The following is a 24105-nucleotide window of genomic DNA, read 5'->3' on the forward strand; positions in this document are numbered from 1 at the left end:
GATAGCAACTGCAACCCCTGGGCAGTCCCACAGCGTCAGGTATCACATTCAGTTATTTAACAGCCGATAGGGAACGGAAGTAGGGCGTTCTGTTAAGCCCACTGGCATCTCTCTACGCATGGATCTAAGAGGGCCGCCTTGCTTTGCCCACTCAAAATACACCAGTGCTTGGTTCCCCTGTCACAAACACCGTTTCCATGACGCCAGCACTTTTCCCGTACAGTTGCAGGTGCTGACGAGGGGTCAGACGCAAGATGTCATGTGATGCAAATGCGTAAGCATATTCACTTGCCCTCATACCGTCTCTTATAAGGAGTTCAACTTTTTGCCCACTGAACTTATTATATTTATAGAACTATGAGACAACAGCTTTGATCACAGCTCAGCTAGCTTCACAATCGGCTTCTAGCATGATGTCTAGCTGATGCTTTCACCTGAATTCTCCAATATGCAAATAATAGTCAAGGACATGCTGTTCAATGCTGCGAGGCAGTCTCGCTCCCTTCAGTAGAACCTGAGTGAGCTGTTAAATATTTCATAGCTATCCTCTTGGTTCTCCTGCTCATGTATTATTAACCCAGCCACAACTAATACACTTTGAGGAAACAGAGCCTCAGACAGTAGGGTGCGACAGTTTCTCAAGGTGGAATATCAGTGATAAGTTTATTTTTCACGCTCTCTCTGTCTGGGTTTGAAACCATTGACCTAAGGGACCGGAGTTCATTTCATTCACCACGTGTGACAAATACTGTTTGTTCTTCTTTTGTAAAGGTCAGCTTTTTCATCACTACACACAGTTTCTATGTACTTTACATACGTGCAGAGCTATAGCACACAATAACAAAGCTAAAACATAATTACAGTGCAGTGTGATGCTAAGTGATTTACACAAGCTGGCTCATTACCTAACATATTAGAAGGCAGCTGCAGCAGCCAAAGGGCACTACACAGCAGGCTGTAACAAATGGGTTGCCTCAAGTAGGCCAAAAGGGGTTGCTGGTTACAACATCTGATCTAATGTAAGGGGTTTCCAAATGTAGGTCTGGATAACAGCGCATCTTACCTCTCTACTACTCGAAAACAAAACAAAATCTGTGACAGATTTATTGACAAAAGCTATTGTTATTACCTATCTAAGCACGTAAAACTACTCCTGCTGTACAGAAGGTAATCAGATGGTATGCAATAAATCATCTGACCTAGGTCAGGATGGGATTTTGATGATAACCTCACAGAACCTCACAGAAACACACGTGCATTCAGCTGAATGGGAAACTGTTTACAAAATGCAAAAAGGTTCATATATTGGTGGTTTGGGAAGCAAATTAATACATATGCAATAATTAAAGGAAAAAGGAAAAAGGGGGAGGTGCATGTACTTCATAATGTGTATGTACACGAGGAGTGTGTGTCTACTGACAGACCTCCATCTCTCATCTTGCGGCCAGACTTCCTCAGTAGGCTACGTCCAGAGCTGAACAGGGTGCTGAGTTCATCCAGGGGGCTGGTCAGGGGCCTGCCGTTGGCTGGGTTGAATAGCAGTGGAGACGAGGAGCACGAGTGAGCTCTTCGAGGCTCAGGACGAGACACCTTCACAGGGGAATAGGGAGGAGGCTTTCCCAGCGGCTCCCCGCCTGTTCTTTGTGAGGACGTTTTGGAGGAATCTGAGCTCCCGGTGACAGATGCTGCTCGTGTCAGAGCCAGGAAGTTGGCCTCAGGTGGGAAGGGGAAGTGTGAAGGAGGTCTATAAGGTGGAGGTGGGGCACTAGGAGGAGGAGGTGGAGGAGTGAGTGGAGGTGTGGACTTCTTCTCTGGCATTAGAACAGTGAGGCTTGGGGAGGAATCAGCCCTCTGGCGGGCGTACTGTGGGGACAGAGGGCTGTCTGGCCCAGTGGCATAGTTGAGGTTTGTCTCAAACACCGGCAGCTTTTTTACTTCCAGGGGGGTTAGGGGTGACTCATCAGAAGCAGGAGAACAGGTGACAGGGGAGGGCGGAAATACAAGGAGTGGAGGGCGGTGGGGAAGCAAGTTGGGAAAAGGTGCAGGAATGTCACAGCTGCCATCTTTTCCATGCTGGCTTTTGGGAGCTCCACTGTTTGATGTGCTATGTGAGTGAGCGATGTCCAAAGCAGCAGTCACCCCCAATGCCAGTCGTTTAGTCTCTGCACTCTGAGGAGGGGATGTCCCCAATCCTAATAAGTTGAGTCCTAGAGCCTCCAATTTGGCTGGTTTGGTGACAGAGGCAGCAGCTCCACCATCTTCAGAAGGGTAATACTTCATCTCCTCGTAGACAGCTTCCGAGTCGGCTTGCTCTGGGCTATCAGGCGGCTCCTGGAGGCTTCGTGCCCGCTGCTGGGATCCCAACATCTCTATGTAAATGTCTTCTTCATCTTGGCCCTTGAACAGACTTAGTGCAACCCCTTGTGGAGCATCTATAGAGGCTGCTCTCTGCATCAAGCCTCCAAATCCCCCACCACGTGAAAGCAGGGCCAACTTTACATCAGCTGGGCGCAGCTGATGGAGCTGGGGTGCTACAGCATTAATCTCCTCATATGAGCCAGTCAGCTTAGTGTTGGGGCTGCGCTTAGGTTTCGGGGGTGGTACCTTTCTCATAGTTGTGTAGTCATCACTATGGGGACGGGGTTTGGACAAGGCTAAGGAAGAAACAAAACAAAGAAAGCTAAATCAATATGTAACAGCAATGAGGCACCGCCATCTGTTATATCTTTGACAGTCCAGTAGAAATGATTTACCTGCTGGGTCTGTGGGGGATAGCTGGGATTTAGGAGGGCTTCCAGCTGGTGAAGCGTAGCCCTCTGGAGTGGAGCACTCTTTGGCGGCCATCGTCAGGCCTGCACTAACTGCTTCATAAGATGCACTCAGACGAGTATTGGGGTCCCTCTTTGGTTTAGGGGGAGGTTGCTTACGAGGAGAGGAAAGACCTCCCCCGCCTGCTCCGTCCTCATTGATATGGACAACTTGCTGCAAGGCTGGTTTGATGGGTGGATTGGCAGACGAATGGACCATGTTCTCAATGGCGAGCGGGGTTGGTACCGAGCTGGAGCGAAAGTGGCGAATGACTCGACTTCCGCCGTTGGCAGGGCCTTCGTGCACTTTCGTGCTTTTCTCTGCCACTCTACAAATGGAAATAAGGAACAATGAATTTATGTTTAAAAGGCGACGAGTGAGTTAACTTTATAATTAATCAAACTCAATATACGCTTGCCTCAAATGTCACTTCAGAGGTTTAAGATTAATTGGGCAAAAGGAGGAAACAACCAAAGAGATTAAACCTAATCTCCTTGCTGTAATTTGATATCATCCAGTTTGATATTTCCTTGGCTAATCTGGGTGAGCCATCTGTTAGTTTCTTGATTGCAGGCAGGCATGCGGTCGGGGGTGAGAGGTGGGGGATGAGCATTTGTGGAGGTACTGAGGAGAGGCGTTTTGAAAATCTGCAGTGAGATTACAGTAGGGGAATCTGGGGGAATGTGTAGATGTAAGTACATTTTTATCTCCTCTACAGTACAGAGGTGAAACCTGTTATCAGCTGTTACATGCTCAAGGACACAGAGTTTATAGAAAACATGTGTCTTATATTATTTGTGATCTCTGGTTCTGGCTCTCTTTCACGTTTAAAAAGCACATTTAAATGTGCTTTTTTTCAGGCATGCGTGACAACAACTCAAACCTAAATAAATGTAGAACAATTTTCTATTTTGTCAAAATGTTTTGTCCTGTCAGGATTTTAGCCACCAGTATTTATCAAACTGAAACAAAAGTATTTTTCCTCCAACAACAGCAGTAATCAATAGAAATTATATAGCACTGCTTTCTCTGCAGGCAAAGAAGAACGTATAGAAATAATGCACATACTGTATTTATGAAGCATACTGCAGAAAGCATAAGAATATAGTACCTGTATGTACTTACGACTTTAATAGTGCTGAAATACCAATCACACATCAGGTATTATGAAGGCCCTTCATTTAGCGCCACCTCTAAAAAGCTTTTTATTGCTTTTTTACACTTTTTCCAAGTCAGGCTTGAGAGTTATTTAATTTCCTCCAAGTGTAATATACTGGTATATTAGAATGAGGTGAGGTGGAGATAAGGATTGTATTCCATAGGAGCAACACAATACGAAAACAATCTGATAGCGCGAGTCATTATCTGACTATCCATCATGAACCTCACAATTAAAAGTCTGCAGCACACAGGTATACAGTGACATCATTAATCAGAAAGCACATGCTGTGCTGGCATGGCCACACACAAGCACGCAGATGAATAAACACACACAATTATGAAGGCAAATGATTCCTTCACACAGTCATAAATCCTGTAAATGACTACGATTGTTTTTCTCCGAGCTAAATGACGCTACAGTTACTATGAGGTCAGTGCCTCATAATATGAATCACATTATAGTGAGTAATGAAAGCTCTGTCTTAGTGAGAATATGGTCTTGATTGATCACAGTGACTATAAAATGTCAGAAAATGGCTAAAGGTTAAGAAGATGTGCACTGAGAAAATGAAAAAAGAAATATCCATATTTTAAAATTAGTTCTAACCAGGAGAATAGCGGAAATCTATCCTTGATCAAGCAAAATATTTGCTTTCTGATCTAAATAAAAGGGCGTACGCTGTATAAGTGTCTGCTCATTTACCTCCTGATTGGCTGATCTTCCTCCTTCCCCACCGGCTCTGGTCTTTCGCCAAGGGGTGGGCTACTGCCAAGGGTGTTGAGCAGGCTATTGCCATGGCAGCGCAGGCGGTCGTTTTCTCTTGCAATGTCGGAGGCATTTTGGATAACCAGCTGGTCGTAGGTTCGCAGTCCCATGTCTTCTGCCCCCTGCAGGAAGTGCTGCACACCGCGCTCCTCTTTGTGTTGTAACGATAACCTGCGATTGACCCGCTGCCTGGCTAGCCAGCCGCGAACAACTGTGACATTGGGTGGAGATGAAGACACAGTCATCAGAGGTGTCGTGGCTCGAAAAGAAGATGGTGGTAGAGGATATTGTTGTATTGAGTATTACCTTTCTGACAGGTGATGATCTTTTTATGTAGCTGGTAGCAGCGGTCGTTGAGCTGGTCTGCCTGCCAGTATCTCAGAAACACTTTACTGCTGCCCATCTACACAGACAACGAAACAAGCAATCTAAAAAAACATACACATATATATATATTTTTTTTCATCAGCTAAAAGGAGCACTTAGAGTACGCCTGTGAAGCTATTTTCTTTTGGAAATCTCAGAAGAGTGTGACCTGCTAGTTGAGCGATGGGAGACCGGTGATGTAACAGTAATTTATGATAATCAGTGGGTGTGGAGTGTGGATAGGGTGTGGGTTTGCATGCTGATAATGCATTCACTTCCTGGACATAGAGAGCTTTTGAGAGGTGACAAAGGTCACGCTATACCAGGTGCAAGGAATTGTGAGGGTGACATACTTGCACAGATAGCCCCTATTCATTCCAGCACAAGCTACTTGTAGGAGTAATGTGTGTGTGTATGTGCATGTGTGTGTTTGTGCGTGAGTGACTGAGTGAGTGAGTAAGGCAGGGTTTTATCAAAAGTGTCTGCGGGCTATTGTGGAGGAGTGTGTATGCATGTGTGACCTGTGAGGTCACACGCTCAGACACAACAGCAGTCTAGCAGACAGGAGAGAGGGGGGTTGGAGGGGTCCGTGCTGCTGTGTGCGTGCGTGTGTGTGTGTGTGTGTGTGTGTGTGTGTGTGTGTGTGTGAGTCGAATTCTGATGAGGTGGGACAGCTGGAACAAGTTGTCAGGATTCCATGGGATCTTTGAAACAGAGGGTCAGGGATTAAGTCATTTGGCAAATTTTTCATTATTGATGGAGACAGAAAAGGACACTGGACACAAACACACCTGCCATCCCTGGAGTTTTGATTGTTGCAGAACTGAGCGACATTTTTCCTCCGGAGACAGTTTCTTCTTGTCTCCCAGTGTTGGGACAACAAGGTCTTTATATCTGTAACACGACAAAGAAAAACACAAAACATCAGAGCTCCAGGGATAAACACGCTGAACCTAAAAACCCAGACAAGACATGGAGGCAGCCTATTTTGGAAACAATGGGTTCAAGGGTCATTAGTGTCATTCAGAAGACAAGCCAAACAGCATCTGTTCCTATTGGCAGTGTCCAGGGCAACCGTTGTTATGAATGGTCAGCTGGATGGAGTCAGTGGTTTGTTTATGCACTGGGTGGTGTGGAGAGAAGCAGAAAGTAAGAAAAGTGAAAATAGCTGTTAATGTGTAATAAGAATAGATGTTTTTATATATTCTGAATTCTGAATACACACAGAAGAAAGAATGATTATGAATTATGAAGGAAATAAACTGACCACATAGAAAAATGTGACTGAACTGAAAACACATCATCCCTAAAGACTAAGCGGCAACCGTATGCTTTGTTGGTGTGAATATAAAAGTACAACAAATGTAATCAATAAGGTATGAAGATTTCTCTTGCTGTGATTGGTTCAGCTTAAACCTATAGTAAAGCCTTCAGCTTAATGGGAATTCAATTAGACTTTTCCTTATTCCCTGCAGAGAAACGTAGGCTTGCAGTCTGCACTCTTATTGAGGAAAGACTGTTTTGTACAATAGGAAGTGCTTCCGGCTCTTTAACTGAAAAAAATTACAGAATTAAAAATTAAAGAAGCAATTTTTCCTGTGAATTAAGTAATTATCTATATATACACAGCTGATTGTTATACACTGGGGGACCGCACCAGTCCACACCCGATGCCATACCAATGTGGATGAGCTGTAAATATTCTAACTGCGCTGTTTATCTTCGACAGCTTACAGCATTACCATCTGTGACGGACAACTGGTTCACAAAGCTCATCCCAATATTTATAAAACTACGGGACGAGGTGCATTATGTCATTAACAGAATATATAACTGAAAGTATGTCATGTCATGAAGTGCATACAGTAAATACAGTAGGCTTATTCTGTGCAGAAATTCTGACTTGACTAACATTACTGTACAAAAGTCTTGAGTCATTTCTTTCCAAAAAGTCAGACTTTCCTCAAATGTTTTAACTGTTCTTGAGCAAGTACTCAAGGTTATTATCTACATAACAGATTTTGCTCAAATACAGTATATTTAATTCAGGTGTTTTTTAAACTTTCTTACAAATTAACACCATTATGTCATTTTTCATTGTTGTATTGTTCAACAAAAACACAGTTTTTTCACAAGTATAAAATACAGTATAAAATACTTCCTATGTTTTAAAGTTCTTTAGATCTCCAGGCTTTTTAGGGGTCTTTTCCTTTGACATTGACTGATTTTTACCAGATTTTTAGTCCAGCAGTTGACCATTTTCAAAGGAATATTTTGTTTGTTTGTTTTTTAAGCCCATTAACACTGGCCTATGAATCATACAAACATAAAAAGGAATCTAACTCAAGGGGTTAACCAATTTTGTGTCAACATATAAAAGACACCTATCTTCAGGCACTTTGTTACTACCAACCTGTTGTAAAAGCACACATTTGTTTCCATTTCTTTAGTTCAATCTATGAAAAATGCCCCCAAAAAACATACTTTGACAAACATGAAATAGTATTTTGGCACAAACAAGGTGATTCCAGAAGAGCTATTAGCCTGTATTGGCAGCATATGAGGAAATTGAACAAGTAGAGGAAACAAATCCTAAAAAAAACCTATCTGCAGCAGATGAACAGTATTGAAAAATCATGAAGAAATAGGATAAAATAAATCCAGCAAAGGCCCGATACAGGACCAGACAGCTGCACATGAGCCTTCAGTTTATCCATCTACTGTTCACTGAAGCCTCATCAGAAATGGTCTCAGTGGAAGGGTCGCTGTTAAAAAGGCAGTTCTAAGGAAGGAAAGCAGGGAGAAAAGGCTAACGTTTGCCAAATTACACAAGAACTGGACTCGAAATCAGTGGAAACAGATCCTATGGAGTTATGGGTTCAAGTCATTATCAATATGTAAGGAGGAGGTCAGGACAGAGGTACAACAGTGACTGTATCAACACTGCTTAAAGACGTGGCTATAGGCTTTTGCACAGCACCCAAGCAGCAATAACACAGTCACTTATACAATATAAAGTATATATTATAATATACCTTATAATATATATTTTAATATATTATATTAATATAATAATATATAACAGTGAGTCAGTAATCTAATAGTGTATGAAGTAAGGCATGACAGTCACAGAAAAACAGTATAAGAATGCTATAAAATTAATATTTGGCAGAAAAAAAGTGTCGATGTACACTACAATTATCATTATATCTTATAATTAAACTTTATATTTTACATAATACGTCTAATAAATATTCCAATGTACATTTTGGAATCATGTTTTATGCAAAATACTTTAAATTTTCAGGGGCCAAAGAGCTAAAGATTAATATGCTGAATTGCTATCTTTATTTTTTCCATAAATGCTGTAAGTAAAGCTTCCTTTACACACTATTTCAGACACTGGTTTTTGAACATTTGTTTTTATTAAAAATCAGTTATCAGTACACTAGTCTGTCTTTTCTGTTCTCAATGGGAAGCATTACTAGCTGATGATGCCACTCTGCTGACGAGACATATATAACAAGCAGATGGCTGGAAACATAAACCACTTGCGCTGTCAATAGCGAGTATGCGAGTGTACATGGATGTGGGATGTGTTTGATTTACAGAAGAGGGCTATGTCTGAACTCTCCCTAACCCTCTCTCTGTATGGTAATACCAGTTCTGCAGACAGCACACGCTGTCCCTGTGGGCCCATAAAATACAAAGGAACTCTGTAAATCCATGACCTCTCCAACGAGGATATGAAAACTATCGATGGTCCCTGCTTTAACAAGACCTAAGGGGGCTTCATGTGGAGTCAAAGAAGTGAAATAACCCTTTTAAAAAAGCTTAAATGGAGGGTTACACTGTGCTAACGTGGTTCACTGTGACCAGAGGGCTGTCACTGACCTCGTTGACTGAGCATCACAAAGGTGGTAATGACAGTGCATTTGTAATTTAAACTCTTACTTCCTTTCTGAAGCTGCTCCTTAGACATATTGCATGGTGGCAACATTTAGTCAATAATATCTGCCGACATTACTTTCTATGTACTACCAAGAAATTTGTATTTTTATCTGTCAGTGGAAGGTAATGAAGATGTACTTGGAAAAAAATCATATTTAAAAATGACTTTTATTCTTGTGGACTGCATTTGTACCTTGCTCTGTAAATACTTATAAATCTTTCACATCCAATTTTGGATAAATGATAAGAACAACACACATCGAGGGCTGGGGTTGGAAGAAACAAGGTTCAAATGGTCCTATTTGACCTCACACATTTGCAGAAAATAAACCTGGCCACAAAACACATATGGTATCATAAAAGACAAATAAAAGCAACAGTAAAACAGATTTCATCGTAAATCACCCTGGTTACCAGGACACTAATGTAATTCGCTTCAGGCTGCCGCTTTGACTTAGTCAAGTGGCGTGCGAGGCTCCAGTGTGTAAGTGTGTATTTCTGTGTAGGCATGGCTCTGTTTGTATTCATGAGACTACAGTAAAGTCAAGGATAATGAGTAATTTAATGGGCTGCCATTATGATTAGTCTAGAGCCTGGGATTATTTCTGAAGGAGACACACATTGCAGGGAAAAGATGGAATAAAAAAAATGGTACGAAACTGGAATGACTGTGTGGAAATGACAAAAGTAGGTAGTGATGATGAGGGAAAAATACAAACAGTGGTTCAGAAGAGAGAGTAAGTGAGGAAAGAATGAGACATCAAGTGAGAAAGAGCTCTGGAAAACAGCAGTGCAATCCACCCCCAAATCAGCAGTCCAAGCAGTGATCATAGGTTGGCACTGTCTGCGCTGAACCCAGTGGAGCTGAGAGAGATGAATGGCAAATGGCCTGGATTGACTGGTGTTTTGTGAGTGGCAACCACTTAAATCAGGTATTGCTTTGATTTACAAAAACACACACACATCACAACACACACCATTTACTGTATGTATGGTACATTTGTATGAACAATAACAACAACAACAAAAAAAGTGCCACACAAGCATTCAACAAATTTTGTCTTTTGCTTCTAATGCCAGAAACGACTCACAAAAGCTGGAATCGTAACTCTGAAAACAAATTCTCTTTTATATCTACAAATCACAAAGAGGTCTACAGTAAACTATCTTAAAGCTTAAAGAAATCTAAGGACAATCCACCCCTCCTTCACATCAGTGCTAAGCCAACTGCAACTGATATTCTTAATATTCTTTGGCAAAGTTCCCAAAACCTGGAAGGGTGCACCGGTGCGCCCACTGCATAGAGGTGGTGACCCAAGTGACTCAAATAATTGACGCCCTGTCTTAAAATGGTCTAATTCTGAGTTCCTAATGGAAAGTGTATCTGGAAAAAACATTTTATAGTCAGAAAAGTCATGTTTTAGATACAAAGCACAACAACAGCTGCAGTATGTGTACTACAATGTTATTGTAGCATGTAGTAATGCTATTGAAGCCCTTGATAATCGTTAGTAATGCATTTTTCATATCTACCAAAAGCATTTAATTCAGTAGATCACATCATTTTATTAGAAAAACAATTCTTAGTCAGTTTAGATGAACAGTCCCTTAAATGCTTTCATTGTTGTCTTTCTGACAGATCTCAGGAGAGTGTAGTGGTTTTCAGGTCAAGTCCACTTGCCATCTGGACAGGTGTTCCACAAAGATCTATTCTTAAACCCTTTTAATTTACCCTCCGCCACCCAAAACTGTAATGTACATTTTTATGCAGATGATACTATTTTATATGCTGCTTGGCATTTCATTCATTGCCATTGTGGAGGTAACGCACGACGAGTGGTTAGTGGGTCGAGAGAAGCCACCACATGGTGATATTTCGTGTCGTCAGCCGAGATGCCACGAAGGGCGAACTGAGCCTCCACGTGCACGAACCACGACGGGGGATCGTGAAGCCAAAAGTCCGGCAGCTCGAGCGCCACAGCAAACGTAGCTGCAGCCGGAGGCAGAGGGCTGGCGGCTGCTGATGCATCCAGAGCGGAGTCGATGCCACCATCGGACTACAGCATGTTCGAGTCAGGGGTCACCAATGTGGAGGTAAACACAGACAACACGAGAGCTCTCGATAAACACTGCTCGTTTATTCTTCATCACCACACAACTGAACACTTTTCCCTCCAAAACACAGCAACAACACCTCCTGAGAACTGGGTGTGAGTGGAGCCCTCCAGTGGTCCACCACACCATTACAAATCTACATTTTGCTTTTTTTTTTATAATTTCAGAAATGTCCTATCATACATGAACTTGATTTAAATTCTGATAAAACTAGGAACTCTGTGGAACACCTATCAAAAAAATTAAGGATAAATATTTTATTTACACACAACAGAACCCTAAAAGCCTTCATCTGAAAGTTAATGGGGATGTGGCTAACAACACTAGAGGCCAACTTTAAGCCAAATGAACAACCATCAAGTGCAGGATTTACCAAGGAGATGCTCTGTCCCCACTGCTGTTCTGCTACAAGACTGGCTATGGATACTGACTACAGAATTGAGGAATCATTTGGTGCCTCCTCTACATGGAGTAGAGTAAACGAAACATTGACTCACTGATCCAAACCACTAGAATCTACAGTAATGACGTTGCAATGTCATTTGAACTGGAGAAGTGTAGTCAGATGGTGAAAAAAAAGGGAAGGTAGCCAGAACCGAGGGAACTGCAATACCAGAAGGCAACATTGCAGACAGTGAGGACAGTTACAAGTATCTGGGAATCCCACAGGCAAATGGGAATTATGAAGATGTTGTTAGGAAAGCTGCAAATACCAAATAACTGCAGAAATTAAGCTGAATGGGAAGAACAAGATCTGGAGAATCAACACCTACAGTGGGGCAAAAAAGTATTTAGTCAGCCACCGATTGTGCAAGTTCCCCCACTTAAAATGATGACAGAGGTCAGTAATTTGCACCAGAGGTACACTTCAACTGTGAGAGACAGGATGTGAAAAAAAAATCCATGAATTCACATGGTAGGATTTGTAAAGAATTTATTCGTAAATCAGGGTGGAAAATAAGTATTTGGTCACCTCAAACAAGGAAAATCCCTGGCTCTCACAGACCTGTAACGTCTTCTGTAAGAAGCTTTTCTGTCCCCCACTCGTTACCTGTATGAATGGCACCTGTTTGACCTCATCATTTGTATAAAAGACACCTGTCCACAGCCTCAACCAGTCAGACTCCAAACTCCGCCATGGCCAAGACCAAAGAGCTTTCGAAGGACACCAGGAAAAGAATTGTAGACCTGCACCAGACTGGGAAGAGTGAATCTACAATAGGCAAGCAGCTTGGTGTGAAAAAATCAACTGTGGGAGCAATCATCAGAAAATGGAAGACATACAAGACCACTGATAATCTCCCTCGATCTGGGGCTCCACGCAAGATCTCATCCCGTGGGGTCAAAATGATCATGAGAACGGTGAGCAAAGATCCCAGAACCACACGGGGGGACCTGGTGAATGACCTGCAGAGAGCTGGGACCAAAGTAACAAAGGTCACCATCAGTAACACACTACAACGGCAGGGAATCAAATCCCGCAGTGCCAGACGTGTTCCGCTGCTGAAGCCAGTGCATGTCCAGGCCCGTCTGAAGTTTGCCAGAGAGCACATGGATGATACAGCAGAGGATTGGGAGAATGTCATGTGGTCAGATGAAACCAAAGTAGAACTTTTTGGTATAAACTCAACTCGTCGTGTTTGGAGGAAGAAGAATACTGAGTTGCATCCCAAGAACACCATACCTACTGTGAAGCATGGGGGTGGAAACATCATGCTATGGGGCTGTTTTTCTGCCAAGGGGACAGGACGACTGATCCGTGTTAAGGACAGAATGAATGGGGCCAAGTATCGTGAGATTTTGAGCCAAAACCTCCTTCCATCAGTGAGAACTTTGAAGATGAAACGAGACTGGGTCTTCCAACATGACAATGATCCAAAACACACCGCCCGGGCAACAAAGGAGTGGCTCCGTAAGAAGCATTTGAAAGTCCTGGAGTGGCCTAGCCAGTCTCCAGACCTCAACCCCATAGAAAATCTGTGGCGGGAGTTGAAAGTCCATGTTGCTCGGCGACAGCCCCAAAACATCACTGCTCTTGAGAAGATCTGCATGGAGGAATGGGCCAAAATACCAGCTACTGTGTGTGCAAACCTGGTAAAGACCTATAGTAAACGTTTGACCTCTGTTATTGCCAACAAAGGTTATGTTACAAAGTATTGAGTTGTATTTTTGTTATTGACCAAATACTTATTTTCCACCCTGATTTACGAATAAATTCTTTACAAATCCTACCATGTGAATTCATGGATTTTTTTTCCACATTCTGTCTCTCACAGTTGAAGTGTACCTCTGGTGCAAATTACTGACCTCTGTCATCATTTTAAGTGGGGGAACTTGCACAATCGGTGGCTGACTAAATACTTTTTTGCCCCACTGTATGTACTGCCAGTTGTCAGATACCCTGTTGAGATCAGGCTAAGGGAGGAGATAGAAGCCACTAACATCAAGACAAGGAAGCCTTACCATGAGTGGAGGGTTTCATCCCAAGGCCAGCACCCTGAGACTGTCCACTAAGCGTGGTAGAGGACTAGTGAGTGTCAAAACCACTATCCAGAAATAAACAGCAAAGATCCATGAGTACATCAAGAAGATGGCCACAAAAGATAGTGTGCTTAGTGAATACCTCAGGTAGCAGAAACCCGATAAAGAAGAGGAGCAAGAAGAGTTGCCATAATGGAAGGACAGGGCCCTGCACAGCATGAACCAGTTGCTGATAGAAATGGTTGATATCAAGAAATATCGCCAATGGCTGGACAAAACTGGACTGCAAGATAGCAGAGAGGCACTAATCATGGCAGCAGAGGAGCAAGCTCCAAGCCCAAGATCCATAGAGGCTGGGGTCTACCATACCAGGCAAGACCCCACCCAGGTGCAGGCTGTTATGCAGGTGCAGGCTGTTATATACTGGGCTGTGCCTGAGACAATCCAGAGAGAGATAGTGAAACAGGAAACAATAAAGCCAGTGTTGTTTCAAATTCCCAAGGTCAAAATACAAGATCATTGTAAAATTTTGATTTCATTAAAACACTTTGAGGGGGTATATTTATCTAAGTGTTCCTATCACTATTTGAAAACTGTGTGATGGATTCATGTGTACAGTAAAATCTACAAACGTCAATCATGTGGACAATATGTAATGTCTGACTCACTGCTTTCATTTACTTGTTTCAAAATCCATTTAGTGGTTAAGTGTTTTTTCTAGTCCACTAGAAAATCACTAAACCCACCAACCAAACTGAGCTGAATGTAGTGAAAGTGCAAAAGTGCATGTTCGTTTTTTCTTTCTAACTGCTCAGTGTGCGGTGTGCAGATAATTGAAGAACTTGCAACATGTGTAACAAAAAAAATGGCATAGCTGAATTTGTTAATTAATGTGTTAAGATTACAGCATTACAGAAAAACTGAATGTGATTAGAGTAGTGAGTTACTTTGAATAGTGTTAAACCAAACATTAAGAGGCACAGCCATTCCTTTTCTTTAACTTCTCATAATTATGTTTTGACAACTTCAAGAATGTTGCTTCAAACTCATTAGCGGTGAAAATACTGAACAGGTTTTTGATTCATCCACTCTTTCAATTGAGGTTAAGGAAGTGAGGAGCTGGTTTGCACAAGTTTGTATGTATGAGTATGTGTAGATGTGTGTGTGTAGGTGGTGAGTAGGAGGATTGTGTGTGTGTCCAGGGGGGTGATGTTTACAGCAAAGTAGTGGAAACTTTTGAGGGGGTCATGTGACCAGCTTTGTCGTCTCTCATTATCTGCCAAGAATGTTCATGTTAATCCCTTTATCCTCAAAAAGAGAGAGAGAAAACAGAGGACGAGAGCGAGAGAGGGAGGTGGGGAGGTGGTTGGACTTAGAGGTAAATCCTCTCAGTATTTTACTGGTTCTCAGAATCAGAAGACAGGAAAAACTGAGACAATTAACTGAAGCCGAGGAAGTGAGACATAGAAATGGAGGAGAAACGGAATGTCAAAATCACATTGTTCTCTCTGTTTCTCAAAAAAAGTACAATGAGTAACACATGAAGGCAAAGCGTTTTTTTGTTTTTTTTTAAAAGGGGTAGTAGCAGATAGTAAGGGAAGTCAGGTGATGTGGAGTAACTGTCAAAAATAACCGTCAAGTGCAGGACAAAATGACCTTACGTACAATTGGTTAATGCCTGTGTGTCACGCTGACATGGGAAATGTCTGTGGTACTCATTAGCAGCAATGGTCTCCCATTATACCTAAAAAAAGACATTCTGGGTCACGCTGCACTCGTAACAATAAGAGCCGCAGTGACTTTTCAATTCAAATATGTCAGTCTGCCTGTGAACTCACAGTACTGTAGGGTATATGCCCATGCATTCATTGGCAGAGTCATTTGCTCTGAATCTTTAAGTCTACTTTCACCTGCTGGATGTGTAACAGACAAAGGGAAGTTTCGCAGTGACCTGCTGGGAATGGTTCGGTATAACTGAGATGAGTCAGAGAGACAAGGAAGCAGTGCAATATGTCAAATTTAAGACCTTTCCCTAAAAGTAGCATCTGAGAGCTAAGATAGATGTGGTCATAAAGTGGATCAGCATACGGAGACAAAACAGTAAATTAAGAGGAGAAGTTTCGATAGTTGCAGCACTCTTATTCGCTGCTATAACACTGACCTGCTGAGGAAGCCCGGAAAAGACAGGCGCACGGGGTAACCATAACGGATCATGCGCACCATCTCAAGCACCCCGATGTACTGCAGCTGGGTAGACACATGGAAGCTGTCAAAATTGTCTGGCTGACAACTGGAGTTGGGTCGCACACACTCCACGAAGTGGGGAGTGCAGGCCTGCAGTTTGCTAACCAACTCTGACAGTGTGTTCTGTAAGAGAAAGAAAACACAGAGGAGATGCATTCAATTGCACATTTTTAGCAAGTCGATCACAATAGTCTCGTGGCTATTTTTACATGTTAGGTAATTTAGAGAGGAAGGAAGGATTGTCTAACATCATTTGATGTTTGACGTGTGTGCTGCACAAACTGGAGCAAAATTACAATGTGTTTGTGACAAAGTGGTGTGATTTTGGGGTGTGTTTTTGCCTCTGGAGAAAACAAAAGCACAAAGAGCTCTTTGCTCTGTCTACGGGTGTGTGAGGGAGAACGCAAGAAAGAGCTTTTCTTCAAACTCTGAATTCAAAGATGCTCCATTCAAGGTCACGTAGACGCATAAACACTTACTTGTGTTTTTGCCATTCGTCAAACTGACGTCAGTCTATGCACTGCATACCCTTAGGTTTCAGTGCTCAATACCTCACCCCTCATCTTTGGATGCCACTAGCAGCATTCACATAACTGTCTTCCCTCCAAACATGCGTATGCACACACTCAAATACGTGCCCACAGAACACAGTGGTTTTTGTTCATTGTTCATTCATTCATGTGGAGGGCTTCATGTTTGGCTTGGTACAGCATCATTCTTCAGCCCACTCTCTCCTTCCCTGCCATTCCCAGAGGGACCCGTTGACCACAAGTCCACAAGTCTGATTGTGCAATACACTGGTTTCATTGAAACCAAAGGTACTGCTTCTCTCAACCACATTTTAGGCTTCTTGCGTCACCACCAAGAAGCCGCTCTCCCCGCTCTCCTCTAACTGAAAATTTGTGCTTCTTTATATAGTTGTGAAATCACAGCACCCAATTCTAAACTTAGTTTTGCATTGTTGCAAATGCACAGTAATTCACAAGATTGACATAAATTCCTTTGCTTTATTCCTGTAAAATTTCATTCGCTTGCAACTGGAAGAATTATGTAACGGGACGAGATCATACCCTTAGCTGGACTGCCACTGTGGTGGGTCCACAACGCTCTAGTCGCTGGAGGAAGGAGCTGGAGCCCTTTTTCTTCAAGATCTGGAAGCAGGAAGCGATAATACAGGAACTTGTTAGACAGATGAACCTCTTGAAGGGGCCATTGATGAATATGGAACATTATCATCACATATCATCAAATTTGTGCAGCCTTAATAAAACCATGTTGATATCTTTGATAATTGGTGTGGTTCTTGCAATCAGATTAAATATGTAGCATATATAGAATTCAGACACAGTTATGATTTGTCATATGTAAGAAGAGGTTCAGTGCTTTACTGTTATATTTACAGGCTTATACACCGAGCAGCAAAACAATATTGCCTAGTGTTACCGTATAAGGCTGCTGGGACAGATCAGTGAGGTTAAAGGGGCCTTATATAAGCCTTTGCTCTAGATGGCTAATGAGCCACAGAAACAGCCGACAGGGCCTCCTGAATGTTATACAACCAGCAATAACATATGTGCACCACTACACTGTACTTTCAAAACATTGAAACAGATAAAATAAAGAGGGAAAAACAGCTGAACGAAGAGACTTGGGACACAGGTGTGCTTTTCAGGTGTGCTTTTTTGTGTTTTGAGAAAAGTGTATAAACACACTAATGCCCCCAGTTCATGTGCACGTGTATACATTCTTGCGGAGCTTTTATCTCTTGCACGGCTGCACAAACAAATCTAATTCCCAGATGTTTATATATAGCAATGTGGTGGGAAGAAGCCTAAATTAGACTTTTTTTGTTCCTGAAAAATACCACCCCAGTTTTTCCATCGATTGATTTTAGTCGTCACTTTACAGCAGAGCTTTCTGGGTAAACGTGTCACCAAGCCCTATTTTCTAATATGCAGTTGAAATGGGAGTGGCCATGTAATATTTTAGTTTACTTAAATCTAGTGGTCACGCACTAAAAATACTATAAAGGTGAATTGATGTCAGTGTATTGGCTCAAGTGTAGGGTGTAGCCACAGTAGTGGACTCATCCCACTGTGTGCAAGGTACCGTACCTTGGTAAGATCATGGTACCTCCGGGGCTGTTGGGGGATTGAGCTGGCACTGACAAGGGAGACTGATGGTATCCTGTGGAGCAACAAGGCAGCTTTAGGCCCCCTCAGCCCTATGCAGCTCCGGGCTGCTGGCACCAAGGAACCAGTCTGAGTCAGCTTGGACTGGAAGAGCTGCTGCAGCAACACACTCTCACTGGCTGCCGGGCACAAAGCACATACATGCAGAGAGGGAGGAAAACATAAGGGTAAGAGAAGCAATAGCATTGGTTGAAAAAGTGGGTGGAAGAGAATATGGAGAGGTGAGAAAGAAAGAAAGTAAAAAGAAAGATAGATAGATAGAAAAATGAACAACGACAGAGAGAAAAATCAGTGGAGGAGTGTAAGCAGGGAAGACGCATAAAATTAATCTGCATGTAAACAACAATCAGTTAGGCAACAAGAGGGGGTGGACCATGTCACTCTATAACACGTGGAGCGGTCTGCAACAACAATGAGCTCATTCAGAAAGCCAAACAACATGTGTGTGAACGTGGGTGTGTGGCTCTAATCTGAAAGGCTGAGAAAGACACAGAAAAAAAGGAAAGAGAGAGCGAGGGACAGGTGGTAAAGGATGGTGGCAGTTAAGCAAATAAAAAGCAAGACTTATTTCAGGACTTAAATACTAAAAGCTCCAAGCTAATTGCCTTTTCATTCATGGCAATCACTTTGATCATCTGAATAATCCATGTACTGTAGCTTTGTCTCGATCAATAATCTATTTTGAAAGAAAAATCTGGAAACAGTTTTTTGTTCTTAACTAAAAGGTTTTTTTCACTCATTTTAAAGAAAAATATAAATCAGAGCAGTTGGTGACACAAAACAGACACCAGGATTGCTTTTTTTTGTTTCATTTTTGGTGTAAAATGACAGACAATGACACAATTACTAACCAAGTGACGATGATTATATTCAAATGTATCATTTTTTATAAACAGCTCACACGCTATATTAAAAAAAATATGCAGGAGTGTTTAGTTTAATTACATTTATGGACACATCATCAAGGGTTGGGTAGATTAACAGGAGCTGCCTAGGTAGACTTCATTCACTTGGCAGTTTGCACTTAAATCTCTACTCTTTTTTTTTATTGGCTCTCTTGTTTCAATTTACACTGCCTCTTGTCTGCCAAACAAATCAGTGCACTTTGCTCTAAGTGACCTGAGTCTGCCATGACTGCCGCAGGAGCAGATGATCATGTTGTAGCACAAGAACACTGGCAGTGCATAAAATTCATTCTTTTCTTTCTGAAAGCAAACCATAACTTTATTGCTGTTGTAAAGTATAAAGATTGTTAACCACTTTGACTTTTATACTTTGAAAAACTAATTAAAATATCTATATAACTTTTTAAATTTTTAACAGCGTAACTAGCAATTTATAGCCTATTACATTTCATGAGTAACCTTTTTCAACACTGCTGGGCTCCTGTTTTCCAAACCGTGGTATAGTGCATGTAAAATTACAAGAGCAAGAGCTGTTGCCCCCACTAAGAGGGGCTGAACCCTTAAGTGGGTGCTTCTGTGAAGAGCAAACAAAGGTTAAGTGAATAGCTAGCCAGAAACATGAAACAGTATACTGCAAAATGTCTGAGCATTCTGCAGAATTATAAACAAGGGAAGATAATAATAAAGAGTCTTTGTGTGCAAACACTCGCATGGACACAGATCCTAAATTAGCTTAATCAGCCTACCATCTTTGTAATGAAATCTCATAAGACATATCTGCGAAATGGAACGGTTCAAACATTAAACATGTATACAAATTATGTAACTTTTTTTAAATACCCAATTCAATTTTAAGAACCCAATTATATGTAAAAAGTCATAATTTCCACCTTTAAAATGCTGTTACAAACATCCACTTATTCTTTCAGTTGGTGTTTTGTTTCAAAAATGGAGATAAGCTATTCAGAACACTGAACTACACTACGAACATTTTGGGCACACTGTTTTGGTTTTGAGTCAAAGAGCAATAAGAACAACAAACATAAAGAGCTCTCTACAGCAACAGTGAGAAAAACAAATCTTGCATTTTTTTCAGGTAAACTGATTATAAAAACATTCAGGGCATTATTTTTAGATCATCTTCACCCTATATCCACAGCCTACAATTTCATGTAATAATGCACATAGCAGACACTTTGGTCCTTTTAACTTCAAGCCCTAAACAAGAAGTGACGAGAGGATGCCACCTAAAAGAAAAAAAACACATTGTTTATGTCTCAGTGTGGATGAAAGGCAGCGATGCATCGACCTGTCAGACGGAGGGATAACAGCCAAGTCTGAGAGACGAGCTAGCCTTTAGAAGATTAGCCTCATCATGGAAATTATAGCAATTAGGCTTCTGGACACGAGGCTAGCCTGGCAGTCACACAGCGAGTCCCTGTGTCCTGCTAACCACAACACCTCACATCTGGCACTTTCTATAGACAATATACACACAGACGGTGCTGTCTGCTGCACAGGGGATGAAACACACATATAAAAACACAACCACATTTGGACAACGAGTGGTTTTGTGTGCTGTTTGTTTACACAAGAGTGCGTCTTTGTAATGAAGCACGTGCTGACGCCACAATGTGCACGCATGTCTGTTATTCATTGGGTACTTACACTTAATCGTAAACAGGAGATTCTGAGGAAGAGAGTCCTTGTTTTTTGTGAGCGATCCTGTGAGGTTGTATGAAATCTGGCAGAAAAAAAGACAAATAAATACAAATCAAGAAATATATACTTACCTAGTATAAAAAAATATTCCATTATATTTATTCTTTCAGTTCATATCTCGCAAATGTGCTATGAACCACAGATACAGATGCAATACAAACAGGCCCAGTAACTGGCTGGTCCTTTAGTGGTCGCCATAGTGGATCATCTGCCTCAATATCGCCCTTTCTCTAGCATTCTCCTTCTGTCGGGCCAATCCTCCTTCATTACATCCATGAACCTTCTGTGTGGTCCAATATAACCACCATCCCTCCTCTGCACATGTCCAAACCATCTCAGCCTTGCCTCATTTCTAAGATTTACCGTTTCCAGCTTGGCCTCCTGTCTTTTTTCAGTGCCACCATCTCCATGATGAGAACTGAGCTGGTCTTGCTACCAACCTAACCTTTTACTCTTGTTGTCATCTTTATGTCACAAATCTGACACTCATCTCAATCAACTCCATCCTACCTGTGCTATCATCATTAGCTCTCTTGTGCACCAGCTGTTGCTTTGGATGGTTGACCCCAGGTATTTAAACTCCTCACTACCTCTCTCCTTGCTTGCTCACTGTCACACCTGCTTCCATCTCATTAACACATGTGTTCTGCTTTGCTTCTATTGACTTCCATTCCTCTCCTCTCCAGAGCATACTTTCACCTTTAGTCTCTCTTCCATCTGCTCCCAACTCTCATCACAGATCACAATGTTGTCTGCAAACATCGCAGTCCACACTCCCGCACGACCTCATCTGTCAGCCTGTCCATCACCATCACAAACAACAAGGGGCTCAGTGCCGACCCCTGGTGTAATCCCACCCCCCATCTTAAACCCATCTGTCACTACTACTGCACACCATACCACTTTATGGCTGTCCTCATACATGTCCTGCACCTCCCTCACATACTTCATGTGCCACTCCAGACTTTCTCATGCGGTACTATAGTTTCTCACTTGGCACTCTTTCACATGGTTTCTCTAGATTCACAAATCCATTCTGCATACGTCTCTATCAAGACTCTCAAAGCAAACATCACATCTATAGTTCTCTTTCTTGGCATGAAGCCATACTGCTGCTCACTGATCATCATCTCTCGTCTTCACCTAGCTTCAGCAACTCTTTCCTGTGTCTTGGTATGAGTCATCACCTCTTTCCCTCTGTAAATTCTGCACATCACCCTTATGCTTGAAAACTGACACCAGTACATTTCTCTTCTCACACACATCTTCCTCTCCTCTCACTGTATAAAACAATGTGCTCAAAAAGACATCCTAGACATCGCCACACCTCCACAAGTATGTCATCTGGACTAACTGCGTTTCTAACATTCATGCTCTTTATAGCTGCCCTCACTTCATCCTCATTAATCCTTTGCAAAATCTACTGAAATAAAATCGCCATACACACACAGACCTGTCCTGCATAGTGGCTGACAATAAAGGCTGGGCCTTGGTCTTTCGGTGGGGGGTTCCCATTGCCATCCTTGGTAGTGAGAGACAGCCCATGAATTTGGTTGAAGTCCAACTGGGCAGAGAGCCTCTTGTACAAGGTCTGCTCTAATGGCCGCAGGCTCTGGCTCTCCTCATCTAACACGCACAACAGCCCCTGGGGCTTCTGGAGGAGGAACAAACAGATGTTCACATTATCATTTATTTAGGAGATATTTACAAGCACTAAGCAATAACAGTAATCCATATTTTGTGACACTTCCAGAGAGCCACATAGGATATTTTTTTTCTTGTGACATGAAGGAGATTCAGTGATATTATTTGATTTAGAGATTTCTCGCACCAATTAGAACAGAGGCAGACAGTTGGCGTAGAGGGGCATTAGCAGTTATGTTTATATAGACTTTTTGAACATGTTATGTTTTTGCCTTTTGTCTCAATTAAAACGTCAAGACTTTAACTGTGTACATTAGAAAACTGAATAATTGTGATTCCAAAAGTTAGGTCGGGAAAGTGTGGTTGGGATTGTTGCATTACATAATGTCAGATCAAACTGGACTGGACTGGTCCAAACTAGAAGCATACAGTACCTGAAAAAAGAAGTCCAGAATGGCGGGGTGGTTTCTGGGAGAGCGTGCGTTCTCCATGGCGATGCCCTCCTGCAGACACTCAGCCTGCTCCTGCTGGAATAGCACCTCAGAGACGTACTGCCTCAGCCGCTCATTGGTCATGTTCACACACAGCTGGAATGCACAGAGCACACACACACCAGCATGTAAACACTCTTCAGCACGCATGGCTGACGTTCATCAGAGAGATGCTGCTGAATGCTTATGTTTAAAGAACAAAAATGCTCACAATGCTGGACACAATCGGCTGTCAGGGGCATAAATGAGCTGACTTCTCTTGTAACAGCTGACCAGTAAACTATTACAAACGTCTGACACCTTGGTGTAGACTAAAGTTTAATGCCAGAAAATGGGATTCCTGGGAAATCCTAGCAAAATTATTTCCCCAGTTCCCGGGAAATGTAAAGACAGAGAAAAAATTAACTTGGGTGCAGTTTATTAAAAAATGTAGCCTGTTAATGAATACAAAGCGTTTGGGGTCAATAGCACATGTTCCAACTTCTGAGTTGACACTGTGGGATTGCATTTCCACGGTAACACATTTTGTATGGTGTGGCCTTATTTATGCACACATCCAGAAGAAGAAAAAAAGTGAGTACAAAATGAACAAATGTGACTAAAAGAAATTATGCCTGTTGTTGCAAGTTCATTTTTGCACCACTATACATTTTTATATGCTCAAAATGTTATAAACCAAAAAGAAATAGATTAGTCTGTCCTGTCCTAATATTATCTCTGCTAACTTCAAGTGAGTGTTCATTGATTTTACTAGGCTACGATTTATTGCTTTGTTGTTATACAGGTAGTCTACTTTGCACCTGTAGTGTTGCCATATTACTTAGTTCATGCAGCATGCTGGATGCGAATGTAGTTTGTATTTATATTAATGTTGGCTAACATTAATTGTCTATTTTGCCTTAATAATAAGCAGAAAAATACGTAGAAAATGTCATTGTGAACACATGCATGCCCGATTCTCCATGGTGTATTAGAGCTGCTTTAAATACCCAGAGTTTAGCTGAAGTTATTAAAAAGAAACATGTTTAATTCCCTGGATTCCTGGGAAAACTGAAGATGAATTTTCCCAGGAATTCCAGAAAATAAAAACACTTTGCAGTTTATTGTAAACACATGACAAAAAAATATTGTGAAACATCTATAAACATCTATAAAACACGTGTAACACTAATTATATGCAGGTCTTGGTTGAGCTTACTGAGCACGATTATGATGCGACTGTACTCCTGAACAATGCAACCGTCATATCTAACAGAAGC

At 41.9% G+C, this 24105-nt stretch overlaps 1 protein-coding gene across 6 annotated transcripts in view; it reads right to left on the reverse strand.

The window, feature by feature from the left end:
• The window catches only part of myo16 (myosin XVI), a 107362-nt gene that overhangs the window by 13597 nt on the left and 69660 nt on the right, over positions 1-24105 (reverse strand). For all 6 annotated transcript variants that reach the window (XR_014869727.1, XR_014869728.1, XM_085134766.1 and 3 more), the window contains exons 22-32: positions 22790-22942; positions 22165-22365; positions 20658-20733; positions 18007-18203; positions 16963-17043; positions 15810-16015; positions 5893-5995; positions 5042-5138; positions 4673-4946; positions 2754-3136; positions 1425-2654 (exon numbers count right to left, since the gene is read on the reverse strand). Coding sequence is in view for 4 of the 6 variants with exons in the window: in XM_085134766.1 (XP_084990892.1) it covers positions 1425-2654; positions 2754-3136; positions 4673-4946; positions 5042-5138; positions 5893-5995; positions 15810-16015; positions 16963-17043; positions 18007-18203; positions 20658-20733; positions 22165-22365; positions 22790-22942 (3001 nt within the window). In the remaining 2 variants the exon portion in view is untranslated. The remainder of the gene's footprint in view (positions 1-1424; positions 2655-2753; positions 3137-4672; positions 4947-5041; positions 5139-5892; positions 5996-15809; positions 16016-16962; positions 17044-18006; positions 18204-20657; positions 20734-22164; positions 22366-22789; positions 22943-24105) is intronic.

Source organism: Neolamprologus multifasciatus, chromosome 16 (genome assembly GCF_963576455.1).
Source record: "Neolamprologus multifasciatus chromosome 16, fNeoMul1.2, whole genome shotgun sequence".
Taxonomy (NCBI): domain Eukaryota; kingdom Metazoa; phylum Chordata; class Actinopteri; order Cichliformes; family Cichlidae; genus Neolamprologus; species Neolamprologus multifasciatus.